The following is a 22,251-nucleotide window of genomic DNA, read 5'->3' as shown; positions in this document are numbered from 1 at the left end:
TGGCTCGGAGACAGCAGTCTATATCAAACCACATAAAGAAACAGACCATGACAGCTTCTCCAACCCCCCAAACAAAAGAATCAAAATCTTTCCCAAATGAAGATACAATCCTGGAATTATCGGATATAGAATATAAAAAACTAATTTACAGAATGCTTAAAGACATCACAAATGAAATTAGGCTAACTGCAGAAAAAGCCAAAGAACACACTGATAAAACTGTTGAAGAACTCAAAAAGATTATTCAAGAACATAGTGGAAAAATTAATAAGTTGCAAGAATCCATAGAGAGACAGCATGTAGAAATCCAAAAGATTAACAATAAAATTACAGAATTAGACAACGCGATAGGAAGTCAGAGGAGCAGACTCGAGCAATTAGAATGTAGACTGGGACTTCTGGAGGACCAGGGAATCAACACCAACATAGCTGAAAAAAAATCAGATAAAAGAATTTAAAAAAATGAAGAAACCCTAAGAATCACGTGGGATTCTATCAAGAAGGATAAATTGCGAGTGATTGGAGTCCCAGAACAGGGAGGGGGGACAGAAAACACAGAGAAAATAGTTGAAGAACTCCTGACACAAAACTTCCCTGACATCATGAAAGACGAAAGGATAGCTATCCAAGATGCTCATCGAACCCCATTTAAGATTGATCCAAAAAGAAAAACACCAAGACATATTATCATCAAACTTGCCAAAACCAAAGACAAACAGAAAATTTTAAAAGCAGCCAGGGAGAAAAGAAAGGTTTCCTTCAAGGGAGAATCAATAAGAATAAGTTCAGACTACTCAGCAGAAACCATGCAGGCAAGAAGGGAATGGGACGACGTATACAGAGCACTGAAGGAGAAAAACTGCCAACCAAGGATCATATATCCAGCAAAACTCTCTCTGAAACATGAAGGAGAAATTAAGATATTTACAGATAAACACAAGTTCAGAGAATTTGCAAAAACTAAACCAAGACTGCAAGAAATGCTAAAGGAGATTGTTTGGCCTGATGACCAATAATATCAGGTACCAGCACAATACAAGGCCGCAAAACAGAACGTCCTGATATCAACGCAACTCAAATAGGGAAAACACAAAAACAAACAAATTAAGATTAATTCTAAAAAATAAATAAATAAACAAAATAATACACATAACAGGGAATCATGGAAATCAATAGATAAATGATCACAATAATCAAAAAGAGGGACTAAATATAGGAGGCATTGAACTGCCAGATGGAGAGTGATACAAGGCAATATAGAACGATACAAGTTAGGTTTTTACTTAGAAAAATAGGGGTAAATAATAAGGTAACCACAAAAAGGAATATCAATTCCATAACTCAAGAAAAAAGCCAAGAAAAACGTAACGACTCAACTAACATAAAGTTAAACATTATGAAAATGAGGATCTCACAATCTACTAAGAAAACCGTCTCGGCACAAAAAAGTATGTGGAAAAATGAAATGGCCAACAACCCACATGAAAAGGCATCAAAATGACAGCACTAAAAACTTATTTATCTATAATTAAGCTGAATGTAAATGGACTAAATGCACCAATAAAGAGACAGAGAGTCACGGACTGGATAAAGAAACACGATCCATCCATATGCTGCCTACAAGAGACACACCTTAGACTTAGAGACACAAACAAACTAAAACTCAAAGGATGGAAAAAAATATATCAAGCAAATAATAAGCAAAAAAGAAGAGTAGCAATATTAATTTCTGACAAAATAGACTTTAGACTTAAATCCGCCACAAAGGATAAAGAAGGACACTATATAATGATAAAAGGGACAATTGATCAGGAAGACATAACCATATTAAATATTTATGCACCCAATGACAGGGCTGCAAGATACATAAATCAAATTCTAACAGAATTGAAAAGTGAGATAGACACATCCACATTCATAGTAGGAGACTTCAACACACCACTTTCGGAGGACAGGACATCCAGTAAGAAGCTCAATAGAGACACGGAAGATCTAATTACAACAATCAACCAACTTGACCTCATTGATTATACAGAACCCTCCACCTAACTGCTGCAAAATATACTTTTTTTTCTAGCACACATGGAACATTCTCTAGAATAGAGCACATATTAGGTCATAAAACAAATCTTTGCAGAATCCAAAACATCGAAATATTACAAAGCATCTTCTCAGACCACAAGGCAATGAAGCTAGAAATCAATAACAGAAAAACTAGGGAAAAGAAATCAAATACTTGGAAAATGAACAATACCCTACTGAAAAAAGACTGGGTTATAGAAGACATCAAGGAGGGAATAAGGAAATTCTTAGAAAGCAACGAGAATGAAAATACTTCCTATCAAAACCTCTGGGACACAGCAAAAGCAGTGCTCAGAGGCCAATTTATATCGATAAATGCACACATACAAAAAGAAGAAAGAGCCAAAATCAGAGAACTGTCCCGACAACTTGAACAAATAAAAAGTGAGCAACAAAAGAACCCATCAGGCACCAAAGAAAACAAATAATAAAAATTAGAGCTGAACTAAATGAATTAGAGAACAGAAAAACAACTGAAAGAATTAACAAAGCCAAAAGCTGGTTCTTTGAAAAAATTAACAAAATTGATAAACCATTGGCTAGACTGAGTAAAGAAAAACAGGAAAGGAAACAACCCGAATAAGAAACGAGAAGGACCACATCACAACAGAGCCAAATGAAATTAAAAGAATCATTTCAGATTACTACGAAAAATTGTACTCTAACAAATTTGAAAACCTAGAAGAAATGGATAAATTCTTGGAAAAATACTACCTACCTAAACTAACACATTCAGAAGTAGAACAACTAAATAGACCCATAACAAAAAAAGAGATTGAAACGGTAATCAAAAAACTTCCAACAAAAAAAAGTCCTGGCCCAGACGGCTTCACTGCAGAGTTCTACCAAACCTTCAGAGAAGACTCAACACCACTACTACTGAAGGTATTTCAAAGCATAGAAAAAGACGGAATACTACCCAACTCATTCTATGAAGCTACCATCTCCCTGATACCAAAACCAGGTAAAGACATTACAAAACAAGAAAATTATAGACCTATATCCCTCATGAACACAGATGCAAAAATCCTCAACAAAATTCTAGCCAATAGAATCCAACAACACATCAAAAAAATAATTCACCCTGACCAAGTGGGATTTATACCAGATATGCACGGCTGGTTTAATATCAGAAAAACCATTAATGTAATCCATCACATAAATAAAACAAAAGATAAAAACCACATGATCTTATCAACAGATGCAGAAAAGGCATTTGACAAAGTTCAACACCCATTTATGATAAAAACTCTTACCAAAATAGGAATTGAAGGAAAATTCCTCAACATAATAAAGGGCATCTAAGCAAAGCAAAGCAAAGCCAACAGCCAATATCACTCTAAATGGAGAGAACCTGAAAGCATTTCCCTTGAGAACGGGAACCAGACAAGGATGTCCTTTATCACCGCTCTTATTCAACATCGTACTTGAAGTCCTAGCCAGGGCAATTAGGCTAGACAAAGAAATAAAGGGTATCCAGATTGGCAAGGAGGAAGTAAAGCTATCACTATTTGCAGATGACATGATCGTATACATGGAAAACCCTTGGCAGAGTCTCAGGTTATAAAATAAACATACAAAAATCACTTGGATTCCTCTACATCAACAAAAAGAACACCAAAGAGGAAATAACCAAATCAATACCATTCACAGTAGCCCCCAAGAAGATAAAATACTTAGGAATAAATCTTACCAAGGATGTAAAAGACCTGTACAAAGAAAACTATAAAACTCTGCTACAAGAAATTCAAAAGGACATACTTAAGTGAAAAATATACCCTGCTCATGGATAGGAAGACTTAACATAGTAAAAATGTCTGTTCTACCAAAAGCCATCTATACATATAACGCACTTCCAATCCAAATACCAATGTCATATTTTAAGGGGATAGAGAAACAAATCACTAATTTCATATGGAAGGGAAAGAACCCCCGGATAAGTAAAGCATTACTGAAAAAGAAGAAGAAAGTGGGAGGCCTCACTCTACCTGATTTCAGAACCTATTATACAGCTACAGTAGTCAAAACAGCCTGGTACTGGTACAACAACAGGCACATAGACCAATGGAACAGAATTGAGAACCCAGATATAAATCCATCCATGTATGAGCAGCTGATATTTGACAAAGGACCAGTGTCAGTCAACTGGGGAAAAGATAGTCTTTTTAACAAATGGTGCTGGCATAACTGGATATCCATTTGCAAAAGAATGAAACAGGACCCATACCTCACACCATGCACAAAAACTAACTCCAAGTGCATCAAAGACCTAAACATAAAGACTAAAACGATAAAGATCATGGAAGAAAAAATAGGGACAACCCTAGGAGCCCTAATACAGGGCATAAACAGAATACAAAACATTACCAAAAATGATGAAGAGAAACCAGATAACTGGGAGCTCCTAAAAATCAAACACCTATGCTCATCTAAAAACTTCACCAAAAGAGTAAAAAGACCACCTACAGACTGGGAAAGAATATTCAGCTATGACATCTCAGACCAGCGCCTGATCTCTAAAATCTATATGATTCTGTCAAAACTCAACCACAAAAAGACAAACAACCCAACCAAGAAGTGGGCAAAGGACATGAACACACATTTCACTAAAGAAGATATTCAGGCAGCCAATAGACACATGAGAAAACGCTCCCGATCATTAGCCATTAGAGAAATGCAAATTAAAACTACGATGAGATTCCATCTCACACCAACTAGACTGGCATTAATCCAAAAAACACAAAATAATAAATGTTGGAGAGGCCGCGGAGAGATTGGAACTCTCATACACTGCTGGTGGGATTGTAAAATGGTACAACCACTTTGGAAACCCATCTGGCGTTATCTTAAACAGTTAGAAATAGAACTACCATACAACCCAGAAATCCCACTCCTCAGAATATACTCTAGAGATACAAGAGCCTTCATACAAACAGATATATGCACACCCATGTTTATTGCAGCTCTGTTTACAATAGCAAAAAGCTGGAAGCAACCAAGGTGTCCGTCAACGGATGAATGGGTAAATAAATTGTGGTATATTCACACAATGGAATACTACACATCGATAAAGAACAGTGACGAATCTCTGAAACATTTCATAACATGGAGGAATCTGGAAGGCATTATGCTGAGCGAAATGAGTCAGAGGCAAAAGGACAAATATTGTATAAGACCACTATTATAAGATCTTGAGAAATAGAAAAAACGGAGAACACATACTTTTGTGGTTACAAAGGGGGGAGGGAGGGAGGGAGAGGGTTTTTTACAAATCAATTAGTAGATAAGAACTGCTTTGGGTGAAGAGAAAGACAACACTCAATACAAGGAAGGTCAGTCTAATTGGACTGGACTAAAAGCAAAGAGGTTTCTGGGATAAAATGAAAGCTTCAAAGGTCAGTGGAGCAGGGGCTGGGGTCTGGGGAACATGGTTTGAGGGGACTTCTAAGTCAATGGGCAGAACAATTCTATTATGAAAACATTCTGCAACCCACTTTGAAATGTGGCGTCTGGGGTCCTAAATGCCAACAAGCGGCCATCTAAGATACATCAATTGGTCTCAACCCACCTGGAGCAAAGGCAAAGGAAGAACACCAAAGTCACACGACAACTAAGAACCCAAGAGATAGAAAGGGCCACATGAACCAGAGACCTACATTATCCTGAGACCAGAGGAACTAGTTGGTGCCTGGCCACAATCGATGTCTGCCCTGTCAGGGAGCACAATACACAATTCCTGAGGGAGCAGGAGACCAATGGGATACAGACCCCAAATTCTCATAAAAAGACCATACTTAATGGTATGACTGCGACTAGAGGAATCCCGGAGGCAATGCTCCCCAGACCTTCTGATGGCACAGGACAGGAACCATCCCCGAAGACAACTCATCAGGCATGAAAAGGACTGGTCAGCGGCGGGGGGGAGAGATGCTGATGAAGAGTGAGCTAATTAAATCAGGTGGACACTGGAGAGTGTGTTGGCAACTCTTGACTGGAGGGGGGATGGGAAGATAGAGAGAGAGGGAAGACGGCAAAATTGGCACAAAACGAGAGACTGAAAGGGCTGACTCAATAGGGGGAGAGCAAGTGGGAGAAGGGAGTAAGATGTATGTAAACTTACATGTGACAGACTGATTGGAATGGTAAATGTTCACTTGAAGCTTAATAAAAATTAATTAAAAAAAAAAAGTTAAACATACACTTAACCATATCATGCAGTCCTTCCACTCCCAGGTACCTACCCTAGAGAAATGAAAACTTATATGCACACAAAACCTTTACATGAAAGTTCTTACCAGCTTTATTTGCAATAACCCCAAACTAAGAACAAGCCAAATGTCTATGAACAAGTGACTATATAGACAAATTGTGCCATATCCATACAATGAAATACTACTTGGTAATAAAAAGGAATTAACTATTCATACATGGAAAATATGAATAAATCTCAAAATGATTATTCTAAGTGAAAGAAGCCACACCCTCCTCTAAAAAAAAAAATAGAGTACATACTGTGTGGTTTCATTACAGAAACTTCTATATAAGGCAAAGAAATCTACAGAGAGGCAAAGAAAGCAGATGCATGATTTGTCTGGGGACAGGGCTGGGGAAAGAACAGGGCAGTAGGAGGGAGTGCAAAGGAGTGATGGACACGTCCATTATTTTGACTCAGGTGATGGTTCCAGGAGGGTATACACATGACAGAATTTTTTAACATGTAAACTTCATATTTGTGCAGCTTATTGTATGCCAGTTTTACTTCAATAAAGCTGTACATAAAATTGTTAGGCTAAAATATTCTCCACAAAATTTGAATTTGTAAAATTGGGCTTGAGAAAATTAGACATGATAAAAATATAATACAAATGAAAACTCACAATGGTAAAAGTTATAATTCATAAAACACCACGAGGATAAAAAATTGATTAGTCAATTCTTTATTATGAAATTTTCAGGGGAAATAATTAATCCTATTAAAATAACTTCTGTAAGTTAAAAACAGAAAAAAAAAATTGAGATAAGATCACTGCAGTTTCTCAGAAGATAGGCCTGGCAATCTGCTTCTGAAAGGTCATAGTTTTGGAAACCCCTGTACACATGGGATCACCATGAGTTGGAATCGACTTGACAGCAACTAACAACTGCAGTTTATAGAAAACTGATTGAGAAATTAAACAGATATCTCTTTGGAAAATAGTTTCTCAATGTTCATATAACTCTGATTAAAGTAATATATCTAAAACATTCTCAGAGTCAAAACAGCAAGGCTTTTTACAATGTCTTATAACAGTGGCCTGATGGACTAGAAAGTGAACACTGATCACAGAAAATGTACTTAAAATTTGATTGTAATCAGATCATCAACATTACACAAATATTTAATGTATAACTGTTTCATTTGTTATAATTTAGAGATACTTACGGGGAATGATTTTGAATGAAGTCCTGTTCATGAATTTATTGCAAACAGCTTTGTATTACAGCTACGTGGGAAAAAGACTTATTCTCCCTACTAGAGTACATACCGTCCTTAAGGAAGAGGAGGATGCCTTGCTTATGTTGACCTTTTATATAAAATTTGTATGATGCATTTACATATTACTACTCAGCAAACATTTGTTGAGCTAAATGAAGCTCCTTAACTTTATACGAGAACTCCGGATATGATCCCTGTTAAACCTGAGGGAAGTTGGGACTATGGCTATATAATGATGGCCAAGGCAATACCTATAAAGGCACAGTGGTAAAAGAACTTGGACTCTGGCATCTGTCAGGCCTATGTTTAAAGCCCAGGTGCACAATTGACCAACTGTCAGTGATGAATTACCTAACCGCTCTGAGCTTTAGTTTCCTTATTTAAAAAATGGGATAATAATGCCCACTACATACTACATAGCAGCCCTGGTGGCATAGTGGTTAAGAGCTTGCTGTTAATTAAAAGGTCAGCAGTTTGAATCCAAAAGCCACTCCTTGGAAATCCTATGGAGCAGTTCTATTCTGTCCTGTAGGGTTGCTATGAGTTGGAATCGACTCGATGGCAATGGGTTTTTGCTTTTTCACATAGTTTGTATGGATGGAGATGATAAAAGCAGCAGCTAACATTTATTGTGCTTTTACATTTGTCCAGCATTCTGCTCTGTGCATTACAAGAATTATCTCCCTCTTTCAGCCATTCCTTCCAGTAGGTACCATTGTCATCCTTAACTTACAAATGAGAAAACTGATGATCAGAAACTTCCCAAAGTCACACAAGAAATGATGGGTAGGGCAGGATTTGAAACAGAATCGGTGTTCTACTAACCACAAGACTTTACACATAATAAAGGCTCAACAAATGGAAGCTTTTATAATTATTTTTCAACTACTAGGTCAATCTAAGTTATGATTAGGAGGGAAGAACATAACTTTAGAGTCATTTTCTATTTGAAAAAAGTAAAAGTAAATAGAAATGCACTCATAATAGAAGGGTAACTGTGTAAAGAAAAATCTTCTGGTTGAGAAATAGACAGTAAAGCACACATAATTTTCCAATGCTAAAAGAAAAAAAAGACATTATATGAGTAACCTCCCATGGCCAGAGAGACAGAAAATGCAGACACAGAGGTATATCCAACAGCCTGCTTCATGGCTTGGAATGCAGAAAAGTGTCTATGGGAATTTTTATGAAGCCCAGCAAGACCTTGTGATTTAGGCTGGGTTCTCTAGAGAGGCAAAACCAGTGAAGTGTATAAATATCTGTATAGAGAGATTTATATAAAGGAAATGGCTCATGTGGTTGTAGAGGCCAGGAAGTCCCAATCTGTGGGTCACGCTGGAGGCTTCCCCTGATTCACATAGCTGCAAGGGCTGGCAAACCCAAGATCAACAAGTGAGACAGCAGGGCTCTGGCTCACAGGCTACGAAGACGAATGAATCCCATGACCGGCAGGCAAGATGGCAGATAAGCTGCTAGCTCAAGTCCCAAGAACTGGAGGTCAGACAAACAGGAGCTGGCTGCAGGATCCAGTGTGAGGAAAAGCCCTAATGATCACACCTTGTATATATATCTCTCTCTCCAAGGAAGACTGTCTCTGGAACATTTACAGTTACCTGAAAAAATTATCCTTAAATCTAAAAGAAAGGATATGAAATAAAAAGTTACCGTTTTACTCCTAGGTGCTTTTAATCAGGGACAGGTTGCCCAATAACAACGTAGGCACATGCTTAGAGCATCAAAAAAAGAGGGGCACCAGTTGTCCAAAGCAAAGACCCAGAGATGCCAAGCAGACAGGACACAAGGAAAAGTGAGTACCAAAGTGGAAGGAAACTGGCAGGGCACTAAATGAAACTGATTCAGCTCCAGTGGTGAGAATGTGCCAACTGGAAGTAAAGTTAATGCAGGGTCACAAGGGCACCCACATGAAAGGTTGTTTAAGCTATGAAGCCCCTACCACTTCAACACCTTTGTTGACATCTGTGTCCTACAGTACCCCCCTTATCTCAGCAGGTCTCTTGAGTAAATACTATTTCTTTCTAATAAACAGAGGTGGGGGTGCCCTGTTGCATCTAACTCTTGCTTTGTTCACCCAATATGCAAAAGGATCCAAAATGAGCAGTTACTGGGCAAGGACAGATAATAATTTATATATATATATACATATATAAAATTAATATTATGATAACAGATCTCTGATCCATTTTGAGAGAACATTCACATCTGCTGATCCAGCAACTCTAGCCAGGAGGCCAGCAATGCTGTTTGCTGTGATATAAACACAAGGGTACGCTCTTGCACACATCCTGCTAAACAACCAATGGGAACTATAGTCCCAGATGACATACAGAAGTGAGGGAACTTGAATAAGTCGACCATTGCAATGAACTTGATCAAGTTACTTTTAAACTGTATAGCATTTATGTACAGAGTTATGTCCTAAGCTTTGTACACAATAATATTTATAACTTTAAAATATGTTTGGCATACATGTGGATGTAATCTTGCTGTTTGTGTTGTTAGGTGCTGTCGAGTCGGTTCCGACTCAGCGACCATATGCACAACAGAACGTAACACTGCCCGGTCCTGCGCCATCCTTACAATCGTTGCTATGCTTGAGCTCATTGTTGCCGACACTGTGTCAATCCACCTTGTTGAGGGTCTTCCTCTTTTCCGCTGACCCTATACTCTGCCAAGCATGATGTCCTTCTCCAGGGACTGATTCCCTCCTGACAACATGTCGAAAGTATGTAAGACTTTCGACAGTCTCGCCATCCTTGCCTCTAAGGAGCATTCTGGCCCCACTTCTTCCAAGACAGATTTGTTTGTTCTTTTTGCAGTCCATAGTATATTCAATATTCTTCCCCAACACCACAATTCAAAGGCGTCAACTCTTCTTCCGTCTTCCTTATTCATTGTCCAGCTTTCACATGCATATGATGTGATTGAAAATACCATGGCTTGGGTCAGGTGCACCTTAGTATTCAGGGCGACATCTTTGCTCTTCAACACTTTGAAGAGGTCCTTTGCAGCAGATTTGCCCAATGTAATGCGTCTTTTGATTTCTTGACTGCTGCTTCTATGGCTGTTGATTGTGGATCCAAGTAAAATGAAGTCCTTGACAACTTCAGTCTTTTCTCCCTTTATCATGATGTTGCTCATTGGTCCAGTTGTGAGGATTTTTGTTTTCTTTATGTTGAGGTGCAGTCCATACTGTAGGCTGTGGTCTTTGATCTTCATTAATAAGTGCTTCAAGTCCTCTTCACTTTCAGCAAGCAAGGTTGTGTCATCTGCATAATGCAGGTTGTTAACGAGTTTTCCTCCAATACCGATGCCCCGTTCTTCTTCATATAGTCCGGTTTCTCAGATTATTTTTCCAGCATACAGATTAAATAGGTATGGTGAAAGAATACAACCCTGACGCACACCTTTCCTGACTTTAAACCGATCAGTATCGCCTTGTTCTGTCCGAACAACCGCCTCTTGATCTATGTAAAGGTTCCTCATGAGCACGATTAAGTGTTCTGGAATTCCCATTCTTTGCAGTGTTAGCCATAATTGGTTATGATCCACACAGTCGAATGCCTTTGCATAGTCAATAAAACACAGATAAACATCCTCCTGGTATTCTCTGCTTTCAGCCAGGATCCATCTGACATCCGCAATGATATCCCTGGTTCCACGTCCTCTTCTGAAACTGGCCTGAATTTCTGGCAGTTCCCTGTCGATATACTGCTGCAGCCATTTTTGAATGATCTTCAACAAAATTTTGCTTGCATGTGATAGTAATGATATTGTTCTATAATTTCCACATTCAGTTGGATCACCATTCTTGTGAATAGGCATAAATATGGATCTCTTGCAGTCAGTTGGCCAGAAAGCTGTCTTCCATATTTCTTGGCATAGACGAGTGAGCACCTCCAGCTCTGCATCTGTTTGTTGAAACATCTCAATTGATATTCCATCACTTCCTGGAGCCTTGTTTTTTGCCAAGGCCTTCAGAGCAGCTTGGACTTCTTCCTTCAGTACCATCGGTTCCTGATCATATGCCACCTCTTGAAATGGTTGAATAACGACTAATTCTTTTTGGTATAATGACTCTGTGTATTCCTTCCATCTTCTTTTGATACTTCCTGCATCTTTTAAGATTTTCCCCATGGGATCCTTCACTATTGCAATACGAGGCTTGAATTTTTTTTCAGTTCTTTCAGCTTGAGAAACGCTGAGTGTGTTCTTCCCTTTTGGTTTTCCATCTCCAGCTCTTTGCACATGTCATTATAATACTTTACGTTGTCTTCTCAAGAGGCCCTTTGAAATCTTCTGTTCAGTTCTTTTACTTCCTCAATTCTTCCTTTTGCTTTAGCTGCTTGATGCTCATGTGCAAGTTTCGGAGTCTCCTCAAACATCCATCTTGGTCTCCTCTTTCTTTCCTGTCTTTTCAGTGACCTCTTGCTTTCTTCATGGATGATGTCCTTGATGTCATTCCACAACTTGTCTGGTCTGCAGTCATTAGTGTTCACTGCGTCAAATTTATTCTTGAGATGGCCTCTAAATTTGGATGGGATATACTCAAGGTCATATTTTGGCTCTCATGGACTTGCTCGGATTTTCTTCAGTTTCAGCTTGAATTTGCATATGAGCAATTGATGGTCTGTTGCACAGTCAGCCCCTGGCCTTGCTCTGACTGATGGTATTGAGCTTTCGTGTCTGTCAGTTTGTCATACTGTGGGGGATTATGTGTTGCTGTAATGCTGGAAGCTATGCCACTGGTATTCAGATACCAGCAGGGTCACTCACGGAGGACAGGTTTCAGCTGAGCTTCTCGACTAAGACAGACTAGGAAGAAGGACCCAGCAGTTTACTTCTGAAAAGCATTAGCCAGTGAAAGAGATGATGGATGTAATCTAGCGCATTTAACATAATATTAACATGGGTAATAATTTAATATATTATTAATATTGCAAAATCCAAAAAATACTGGAAATATTAATATTTGTCTAACACAAAAATGTTTAATTTTGTATCAAGTAAGTTTTGTTCTTATTCTCTGTTGTGAGAGACACAGTATTTGATATTATTGTATGTATGCTAATAAATGAGGTACTTGGCACATTAAGAGGACACAAAATTCAATATATATTTATCATGAAAAATACATTTCTGTTTTGCAATGAATGTGTCTCTAAATTCATCTTCTAAGAAAGGAACACAGGGAGTTTATCAGAACATTATATTTATATTTTATCAGAATATTTACATATCTCCATGTAAGAAAACTGAACATTTCCTGAAGGAAATAAATATTTAGATAATAAAAATTATATAAATGTATTTTCCGTTTCCCTTCAGACTGACTTTCTTTTAAGAAGTTGATAGATATTGTTATGACTCACAAAACAAACTTGCTCATTGAGAAGTGGCGCTATTATTACATCAATTATGTACATAATTCCAAATATGGGCATTGAACAATTCCATAAATAAATAAAACGTCCTGTGCAAAGCAAACCAAAATGTGTCTTCAGGTTGAGCATACCCTTTATTGGTATGCTCTCTGTAATCGCTAGTGCCCCCATTGGGTATCGACAGTAGTCTAATAACTGTGAAGACGCAGCACCAAAGGACAGAACATGAGCGTGCAGGCTTTTAAGTACTATTTCAAGACAAAAACACTCATGGAGATCTGCAAGGGGCCTCCAACAAACATCACAGGACAAGCGAATGAAATTATTTCTGACTGCCTTATACTATTTCTTTTGACTGTTTAAGATCTGAAGAACAAAATTACATGTTCCAAATCAATTTTTTTACTTAGTAATTCTATAATATAAATTTTTGTGTTAACATCCAACTTTTAATGTAAATTTGATTTTATAAATTTTATTTATCCAAATTTATTTGCTATGGTAGAACCAAATTTAAAAAGTGATATAATTTTTCATCCATAAAATGAAACAGCAATAACTAAGTGAAGTGCAAAAATGAAAGCTTGCAGAAAAAGGATTTGTGAATCCTAAAGACAATTACAAAATTAACCTCCTTTTTAAAACACAGTGAATTAGAAGAGCCTTTTTCCATTGTACGCTCAAATTTAATGTGTGCAAATAGCTGTAGTAGTACCCCTAGTGCTGAAATTACTAATAGCAATACAAATATAACAGAATTTATTCCTAATTCTGCACCTATCCCTTGATGTAGTAAAAAAAAAAAAAAAAGGTGTAGAAAGTGAAACTATTTTAGAATCTGAAATTGTCACATCAGCAGACCTTATAAATAACAGAAATACAGATCCTATTTTGTGAAATAATTTTTCTTCTAATGATGTAAATTACTGAATTGAAAGAGGGCCAAGTGACTGTCAGCATCACGGTGGACCATTTGAAAATTCATGCTGAAAATTTCTGTATAGTAAATAAGCAAGGTTCTATAGCCAGAATATATTTCTACAGTGCAAAGCTAATGGTGAAAATTATAAGAAGTGGCTACTGTATTCTCCATCAGTCGTGTCTGTACGTTGTTTTGTTTGCAAACATTCATTTCTAAATCATTTAATTCTTGATTTGCTACAGATATATTTTGCAATTGGTGCAACCTGAATATGTTTGATCAACATGAAAACAGTTCAATCCACAGAGATTGTATGTTGTCACTCTTAAAACGAAGACAGGGTTTTGGCTTAACTTATGAACTGAAAGCACAAATTAATGAAGAATGTTAGTACTGGAAAGCAATTTTGTAACGCCTTGTTGCTGTCATTATAATAATCACTGAATGGGGGCTATCTTTTCAATGAAGAAATGAAGTGTTTAAGTCCCCACAAAATGGAAATTTGGGGGGTTTACTTGAACTTCTTGTCCAGTGTGATCCATTTTTAGCAAGTCACATCTCAAAATATGGTAATACAGGAAAGGGCAACCCATTGTATATGTCTAAAACAATGTGTGAGGAATTAATAAACGTAATAAATGATAAAGTTGATGAGGTTTGATCAACTATTTTCAACGAAATTAGTATAGCTTGATATTTCAGTTTGTAGACTGTACTCCTGATTTTTCTCATACAGATCACTTGGGTTAACATACATATCTCCAACAGATGGAAAAGCTGTCAAGCAATTTATTATGTTTACTACCTTAAAGTCATACCAGTAAAGAACCTGCAAATCAAGTACTTCACTATTTATGTGAAGTTTGAAAATTAGATTTTTCTAAGTGCAGAAGCCAGTCCTATGACAATGCTGCCAAGCTGTCAAGGCATTATAAAGGCACGAAACAGAATTTTAGAACATAATGCATATGCCATTTTCATACCATGTGCTGCACATTCACTGAAACTTGTAGGATGTAGTGAAGTAGATTGCTGTCTGGAAGCAGTTGATTTTGATCCTGCTACTCAGTTACTCTACACATATTTTGCCACCTCTAATGGAGCCCTGCTGGCGCAGTGGTTAAGAGCCTGGCTGCTAACCAAAAGGCTGGCAGTTTGAATCCACCAGCCACTCCTTGGAAACCCTATGGGGCAGTTCTACTCTGCCCTATAGGATCACTAGAAGTTGGATTTGACTCGATGGCAATGGGTACTCATCAATGGACAGTTATTAAAACATATTTAGGCAATGATTGAGTATTAAAATGTCTGTCTAACACATGTTGGGAAGTGTGTGCTGTAACGACGACTGCAATACTGGAACCCTAAGCTTAGATTCTAGATGCCTCAGGAAATATTGCTGAAGAGAAGACACAAAAAGGAGATACCAAAAAAGAAGCTGAAAAATTCGCCAACAAGATGCAAACACAAGAGTATGTATTTATGCTGGTTATGTGGAATAATATATTGCAGAATTTTTATCAGATTAAGTCAAGCTTGCCAAGATTCAAAAGTAAATTTGAAGACATGCTCAGATCTCTACCAGTCATTAACAGGTATTTACATAATTTAAGGGAAGATTTTGAAAAATTTGAAAACACAACAAAACAAATGCTATCAAATACTGATTATCAAGCAATTCACCATCAAAGAAGCGTTAGAAAGAAACAAGTAAATGACAGAAATACTCCAGAAGTACTGAGTGCCAGAGATCAATTTCATGTAAGCACACACTACACCGTCATTGACACATTTGAATCTTCCATGAAAAGAAGAGCAAAAGTATATGTAGTTCTTTCACATAAATTTTCCTTCCTAAACAATGTGGATATACGTAATGAAGAATGCATAAAGGCATCGAAGAAATTAGTGCAGGCTTATCCCAATGACTTAAATACAAAGCTTTATGGAGAAGTGTGACAATTTTGTTCTTAAATGAGACCTAAGTTTAGAGATTAGGTAAAGACAAATTTTACTCATGTAGGCATGTATGATTCCATAATAGAAGATAAAATACAATGCATATTTACCAATGTTGAAATTGCATTATGCATATTCTTAAGCTTAATGATCACAAATTGCACAACACAAAACTCATTTTCATCCTTAAAGAGACTTAAAAACCCTCAGGATACAGCAATGATTCAAGAAAGACTCAATTCATTATCCTTATTACGCAGGGAAGTAGATATTTTTCAGCAGTTTAATTCTAATGCATCATTGAAGAATTTGTAAGAGCAAAGAATAGAAAAAATGTTTTTAATTATAACAGAGATGAAAGAATCTATCTAAAAATAAAATATAGTCATTTGTTGTAATATGTTTTCTGATCATTAAATTTTCATTTATGACATCTTTTCATTTGCAATTATAGATTTATTATGAAACAAGCATCAAAACTGAAGTATGAGGCCGTTTAAAACAAAATTGGTGAAAGTCAATTTTCATTGTGGGAGGTCAACAGAATTTTACATTGATTGTTGAAACAACTAAGTTCACTGACTCATTTTCTTTGTTGTAGAATTTCTTTTCATAGAAAATGTGGTATATAGTGTCATGGATTGAACTGTGTCCCTCCAAAATATCTGTTAACTTGGCTAGGTCATGATTCTCTTGTATGATTATGTGATTGCCTGCCATTTTATCATCTGATGTGATTTCCCTACGTGTTGTAAATCCCACCACTGTGATGTAACGAGATGGATTAGCAGCAGTTATATTGATGGGGTCTACAAGATTAGGTAGTGTCTTAAGCCAATCTCTTTGAGATATAAAAGAGAAGCGAGCAGAGAGACATGGGGACCTCATACCACCAAGAAAGGAGTGCCAGGAGCACAACACGTCCTTTGATCCTCAGGTTCCTGAGTTGAGATGCTCCCAGACCAACGGAAGACTGATCCTCCAGAGGTGACAGAGAGAGAAAGCCTTTCCCTGGAGATGACACCTAGAATTTAGATTTCTAGCCTACTGGACTGTGAGAGAATAAACTTCTCTTTGTTGAAGTCATCCACTTGTGGAACTTCTATTATACCAGCACTAGATGACTAAGACATATAGTAAAAACCTTACTACCGTGTATCCACTAAAAAATTTATAACCTAGTTCATCTCATTCCACTAAAATGGTATACACCACTTTTGCATTCAATCGCTAATATTATAGTCACATTTTAAAAGTTACATCATAGATAGCTAAGACACACATATATATGTATACGTATATATATAACTCACATATCCCGTTTGAATGTGTGAGCGAACAGAGTAGAGGACACCGCAGATTATTGATACTTATGGCCCTCACATACCTTAATCTGGTCCTGCTTTTAATTCTGAAAATTTTTCTCCAAATGTATATTTATGAAAAAGGTGGTTATTTAATTTTAGTTCCTTCTCATGCTTGGCTGCTTGAAACTTAAAACTTTTTTTTTTAAAGAATGATTTAGCTATTTCTTAATTGTGCCTACTAGAAATCTGGCTATCTGGATCATGAAGCTATATATGAGATACTGCAATCGATCTGGCAATGGCAGGAAGAAATAAAAAGCTTTTTAAATTCTGACTTTTCCACATCCACCTTATATAAAATCAGAAACGCAAAGTATACAAGAGAGTGTGCCAAATGATGGAGGATTACAAAAAAACCGAACCCACTGCCGTCTAGTCGATTCCAACTCATAGCAACCCTATAGATATAAACAAAAAAGAAGGAGCTTAAGACTATGTTCCAGGGACATAGTCCATACTTGATATACATTTGTTGGCAGAGGGAGGGAAGGGAAGAGATGGAAGAAGCCTGAAAAAGTGGAAGGAGGGTTGTGTAGGAAGGAGGAAGCAGACGATTCCAAGAAGACTACACATAGCAATCCTGAGATGGAGAGGGGAAACTAAGCAGCTTAGATGGAATGTGGATTTTGTGCAAGTAAGGCAACTCATGCTAAGAGAGGTATAGTCAATCACTTACCTCAAGCCATTGTAGAACAACTCCTTGTAGTCAACATTTATTATTGTTATGTTTTCCTCTGAAAGTTGGTCAAGGGAGTATAACCGGCCCACTTGCTGAAAACCAGGAGCGGTATGCCTAACGTAGTCCCTATCAAAATTTGGCAACCAAAAAATCTGTAAAGAAAAACAGTAAATCCTTCAGTGGATAATCATCTGTCTCGGTACAAACACCTCCATGTAGAATAGAGGGAGCACCATTTTAGTACTGGTTAACAGTCTACGGGAAATATAGAGAGTGATTCTCGCCCTTGTGAAAAGGACCATTCTGGCCTAATATTGTCTAATAAGCTTTCATAATAGGGCCTTCCCCAGAGTTGTTTTGGAGCTGAGTTTTCCCAAGACTTCTCACCCACCAGTTAACATCATGGACCAAGGGTCCACTGTATACAGAAAGTCTCATACTAGGCAAATCGTATGACAAGTGGGTAGATGTGGATGAAAGGTAGGAATCATAAACATCTCTGGATGATGCTGCTGAAAATAATCTTTGAGAGGAGTCATTTCCTGACAACAGGGAAAGCTATTATGATTCATCTGTGAAAACAGTTCCATTTGCAAGAAAATCCATATTTATTTCACTCCTAATACTCTTCCATATGATTCTGTTAATTAGCCGCCCAAATGTAGAGAGCTGCTTCTGAAAAATATGACGAATCAGACTCTGCTCAAACAGGAAGCAGGTACCCTTTCTACATTATTCATCAAAGCCAAGTTCTGAAAGCCTTAATGTTACCCAAGCACTTTCTAACAGATCTGTGTTAGTGATGGTGCAGGTCACATCACATGGTCATTATAAACATCCCTCTTTGACAGAGTGCTGGTATTTCATTTGGTTTGGAATAGTAAATGGCCTGCTTGCTCTTTAACTGGATCATCCTCAAATTGTTACCTGTAGCTGTATAAGGAACCATCTGCACAATTACTTAAGAATCCCATGGAGGAGCCACACAGCTGATCACGTCCAACTGCTATACTCCTGGGACATGCTATCCACCTCCCAATCTCTACTATAAACACTGAGATAGACGTACCAGATGTGGCTCAATTTTAGAGTCAAGGATCACGCTTACTACCAGTCGGACAAATGTATTTCTGTGAGGATGTTTTGGTGGAGGGGTTGTAAGATCAAATATCACGTATTTTTTTTCCTTCTGTGCGAGATCCAATAAATCACGTAATTTGGGGATTCTCTGATTTCTTGCTTTTTCATTATCAGCCTCTGATAGGGGTTCCATACGATAAAATGGTTTCTTCTGAAAATATACAAATACATCAGAAAATACATTGGCTCCCATCAAAAGCATTTAAAAGCATTTCCTGGTTCTCTTGCTATGTAGTCCCAAACTCAGCCCTACCTCCATCTTCCTCCATTACCATTCAACCTACCAGGCCCTCTGAAACACTGGTTCTGAGATCAGAGTTGACAAGAAGAAAAGTAAAATGTAATCTTCATAGGTGATTCTGGTGTTTGCAATGGTTTCTTCTATATCTAAGAGCATGTTATATTTGCACTGAGGGTCATTTATGTTCTAGTTCTGTCCTTTCTTTTCAGGCTTTTCTTCCATAACTCAAGGTAATATATCCCTTTTCAATTTCACTAGATTCCCACATATGTTCTCACTGTTCTAGTTTTGAGAAATGGAAAGAGGATAGGCTTTGGCCTCAGACTTAATTGGTATAATCCCAGCTCTACCACACATTTGTCTTCCTTGCCACATCTTCCTGTTAAAATCCTACCCCCAACCTACGAAGCCCAGTTCAAATGCTACCTTCTTCATGAAGTCTTCCTTAAGTATTCCTGAACTAAAAATAACATCAATGGTGTTAAACCTCTATAGCCTGTTTTTATGCCTGCTTAATTGTATGCCTCATTCTGCTTTCTACAGTTACTTGTACATGTCTTAGATGGACCAAGGTTGAAATCCTAACTAAATACACTTCTTACTGTGTAACTTTGCTAAAATCATCTAAATTCTCAAAGTCTTATCACTGAAACTATGAAACTGGAGAGTAGAGAGGTAATCCATGTCTTCCTCAGGAATATTTTGAAGATTAAATATGATTAAATATTTACAGGGTCTGGGAGCATATCTGGTACATAGAAGGTATACAAATCACATTAGTTCCCTTATTATGTACTGTTTCTACTGGAGTATAGCTCCCTCATGGCAGGAATTTTGTCTTATTTTCTATACAAATCACAGTATTTATCTCACACATAAACAAACAAAAATACCCAAACCTGTTGCTGTGGAGTCAACTGCGACTCTTTTGGACACAGTAGAACTGCCCCGTAGGGCTTCCAGGGAGCAACTGGTGGATTTCAATTGCTGACATGGTGGTTAGCAGCCAAGCTCTTAACGACTGCGCCACCAGGTCTCCATCTTACAAACAAAAAAAAACCCCACTGCCAACAAGTCAATTCCGACTCATAGTGACGCGATAGGGTGACCAGAACTGCCTGAGAGTTTCCAAGGAGTGCCTGGTGGATTCGAACTGCTGACCTCTTGGTTAGCAGCCCTGGCACTTAACCACTATGCCACCAGGGTTTCCATCTTACACATAACAGGCCGTAAATATATTTGGTATATTAAATTCAATGGAGTGACATTGGCCAGATGGCAGACTAACAAACTCTACACTCCCACATGACCCTCCCCACAGAAACATCCAAAAATAAGCAGAAACTATCAAAAACAACTTTGTCAGAACTCTGAGAAATACTCAAAGGTTTACAGCAGCCAAGTGAATGCTCAATCAAGAAAAATGCAACTTCATAATGGTAGGAAAGCATTGTGGCATGGCTTTTTACTTGTTCATGCCCCACTCCCTCCCTGGCTCAGCAGTTGGCTTGAAGAGAGCAAGCTGTGTTCCCAGTGTGGGACCCTGGACCCTGGTTCTGGAGGAAGAAGAGAAAACCTTATTCACAAGTAATCTGTCAGGTGGCTACCTAAATGACTGAAGCAAGGCACTTGTCTCTGATTCACCTATATCAGAACGCATGCAGGGTTAAAAATGTCTGGCATTCCTCAAACACTGTAAGGTGAACAATTAACCTGTATCTGTCTGGCACAAAAGAATGTGATTAACATATATAACAGATTGCCTAAGGACTGGAAAACAAGGCTAAGAAAGTTTCTTTAAAAAAATTAGGACATTTGAAAGCACCCATGGGAAAGGGGGGAGGGGAATTTAGAAAGCTACATGCATGCCCAGGGCAAGACACATGATCAGAGAAGACCTGAGAAAACCCTAAGCTTTCACATTGGGCTGATTGCTAAACTCAATGTAAGGCTAGCTAAGTATTAAAGGAATGCCCCGAAACAGAGCCAATCTGCAAAGAGAAGAAGTGGTGATTTTATTCTGTTGTTGATTTTTGTTTTGGGATTTCCTCTTTTTTTTTTTTTTTTGACTTTTGGAATTCAAAGAAATCTCTGTCAAAACACCAACTGAATATGAGCTAAAGAAAGAGACTTCAGTGACCACACACATCAGGGAACAGTTTTTGCAAAAATAATTTGGAAGGATCACTAAACCAATGGATCCCTACAGTCTTCAACACTAAAAAAAAAGCAAAACATCCTGAAGAATGGGATAATCTGATTTCCAGAGTTACTCTGTTATAATATTCAAGTGTCCCTTTTTCAACATAAAATCACACACATACAGAGAAACATGAACGTTTCATTCCATTCAAAAGAATTAAAAAAAAAAAAAAAAAAGACAGAAACCATCACCCAAGGAATCCCAGACATTGCACTTACCAGACAAGGACTTTAAAACACTGTCTTAAGTATGCTCAAAGAGCTAAATGAAAACATAAACAAAGAACTAAAGGAAATAAGGAAAATGATGTAAGAACAAAATGAGAATATTTATGAAGAGGCAGAAATGACCAAAAAAAAAAAAGAAGAAGAAATTCTGTAGCTCAGAAATGTAATAACTGAAACGAAAAATTCACAGGGGCTCTTCAACAGCAGATTTGAACTGCCAAAAGAGAAAAGCAGCAACCGTGAAGATAAGAAATTAAAAATTACCAAGTCTTAGGTGACAAAAAAAAAGTGCAGAAAAGTGAACAGAGAATAAGGGGCTTGCGGGACACTGTCAAGCTGACCAACATTTGCATTATGGGAGTCTTAGAAGGGGAAGAGAAAGAGAAAAGGGCAGAAAGAATACTTGAAGAAATAATAGCCAGAAATAGGTCAAATTTGATGAAAGGCATGAATCTACACAACCAAAAAGCTCAAGGTACTCCAACTAAGACAAACCAAATTAATCAAACTTTCGAAAACCAAAGATAAAGAGAGAATTTTGAAAGCAGCGAGA

At 37.6% G+C, this 22,251-nt stretch overlaps 2 protein-coding genes across 3 annotated transcripts in view; both read right to left on the bottom strand.

Annotated features, from left to right (window-relative positions):
- Positions 1–22,251, bottom strand: part of PAK1 (p21 (RAC1) activated kinase 1) — a 361,730-nt gene that overhangs the window by 51,137 nt on the left and 288,342 nt on the right. The gene's annotated exons all lie outside the window — the stretch shown is intronic.
- LOC126078847 (glycerophosphodiester phosphodiesterase domain-containing protein 4-like) overlaps positions 1–22,251 on the bottom strand; it is an 80,341-nt gene that overhangs the window by 11,237 nt on the left and 46,853 nt on the right. Inside the window, exons 11-12 of the mRNA XM_049889664.1 lie at positions 18,957–19,175; positions 17,885–18,039 (exon numbers count right to left, since the gene is read on the bottom strand). Coding sequence (XP_049745621.1) covers positions 17,885–18,039; positions 18,957–19,175 — 374 coding nt within the window. The remainder of the gene's footprint in view (positions 1–17,884; positions 18,040–18,956; positions 19,176–22,251) is intronic.

The sequence above is a fragment of the Elephas maximus genome, chromosome 7 (assembly GCF_024166365.1).
Source record: "Elephas maximus indicus isolate mEleMax1 chromosome 7, mEleMax1 primary haplotype, whole genome shotgun sequence".
In the NCBI taxonomy this organism is placed as follows: Eukaryota; Metazoa; Chordata; class Mammalia; order Proboscidea; family Elephantidae; genus Elephas; species Elephas maximus.
The sequence above is the reverse complement of the archived record's forward strand: the minus strand, read 5'-3'. Positions and strand labels throughout refer to the sequence as shown.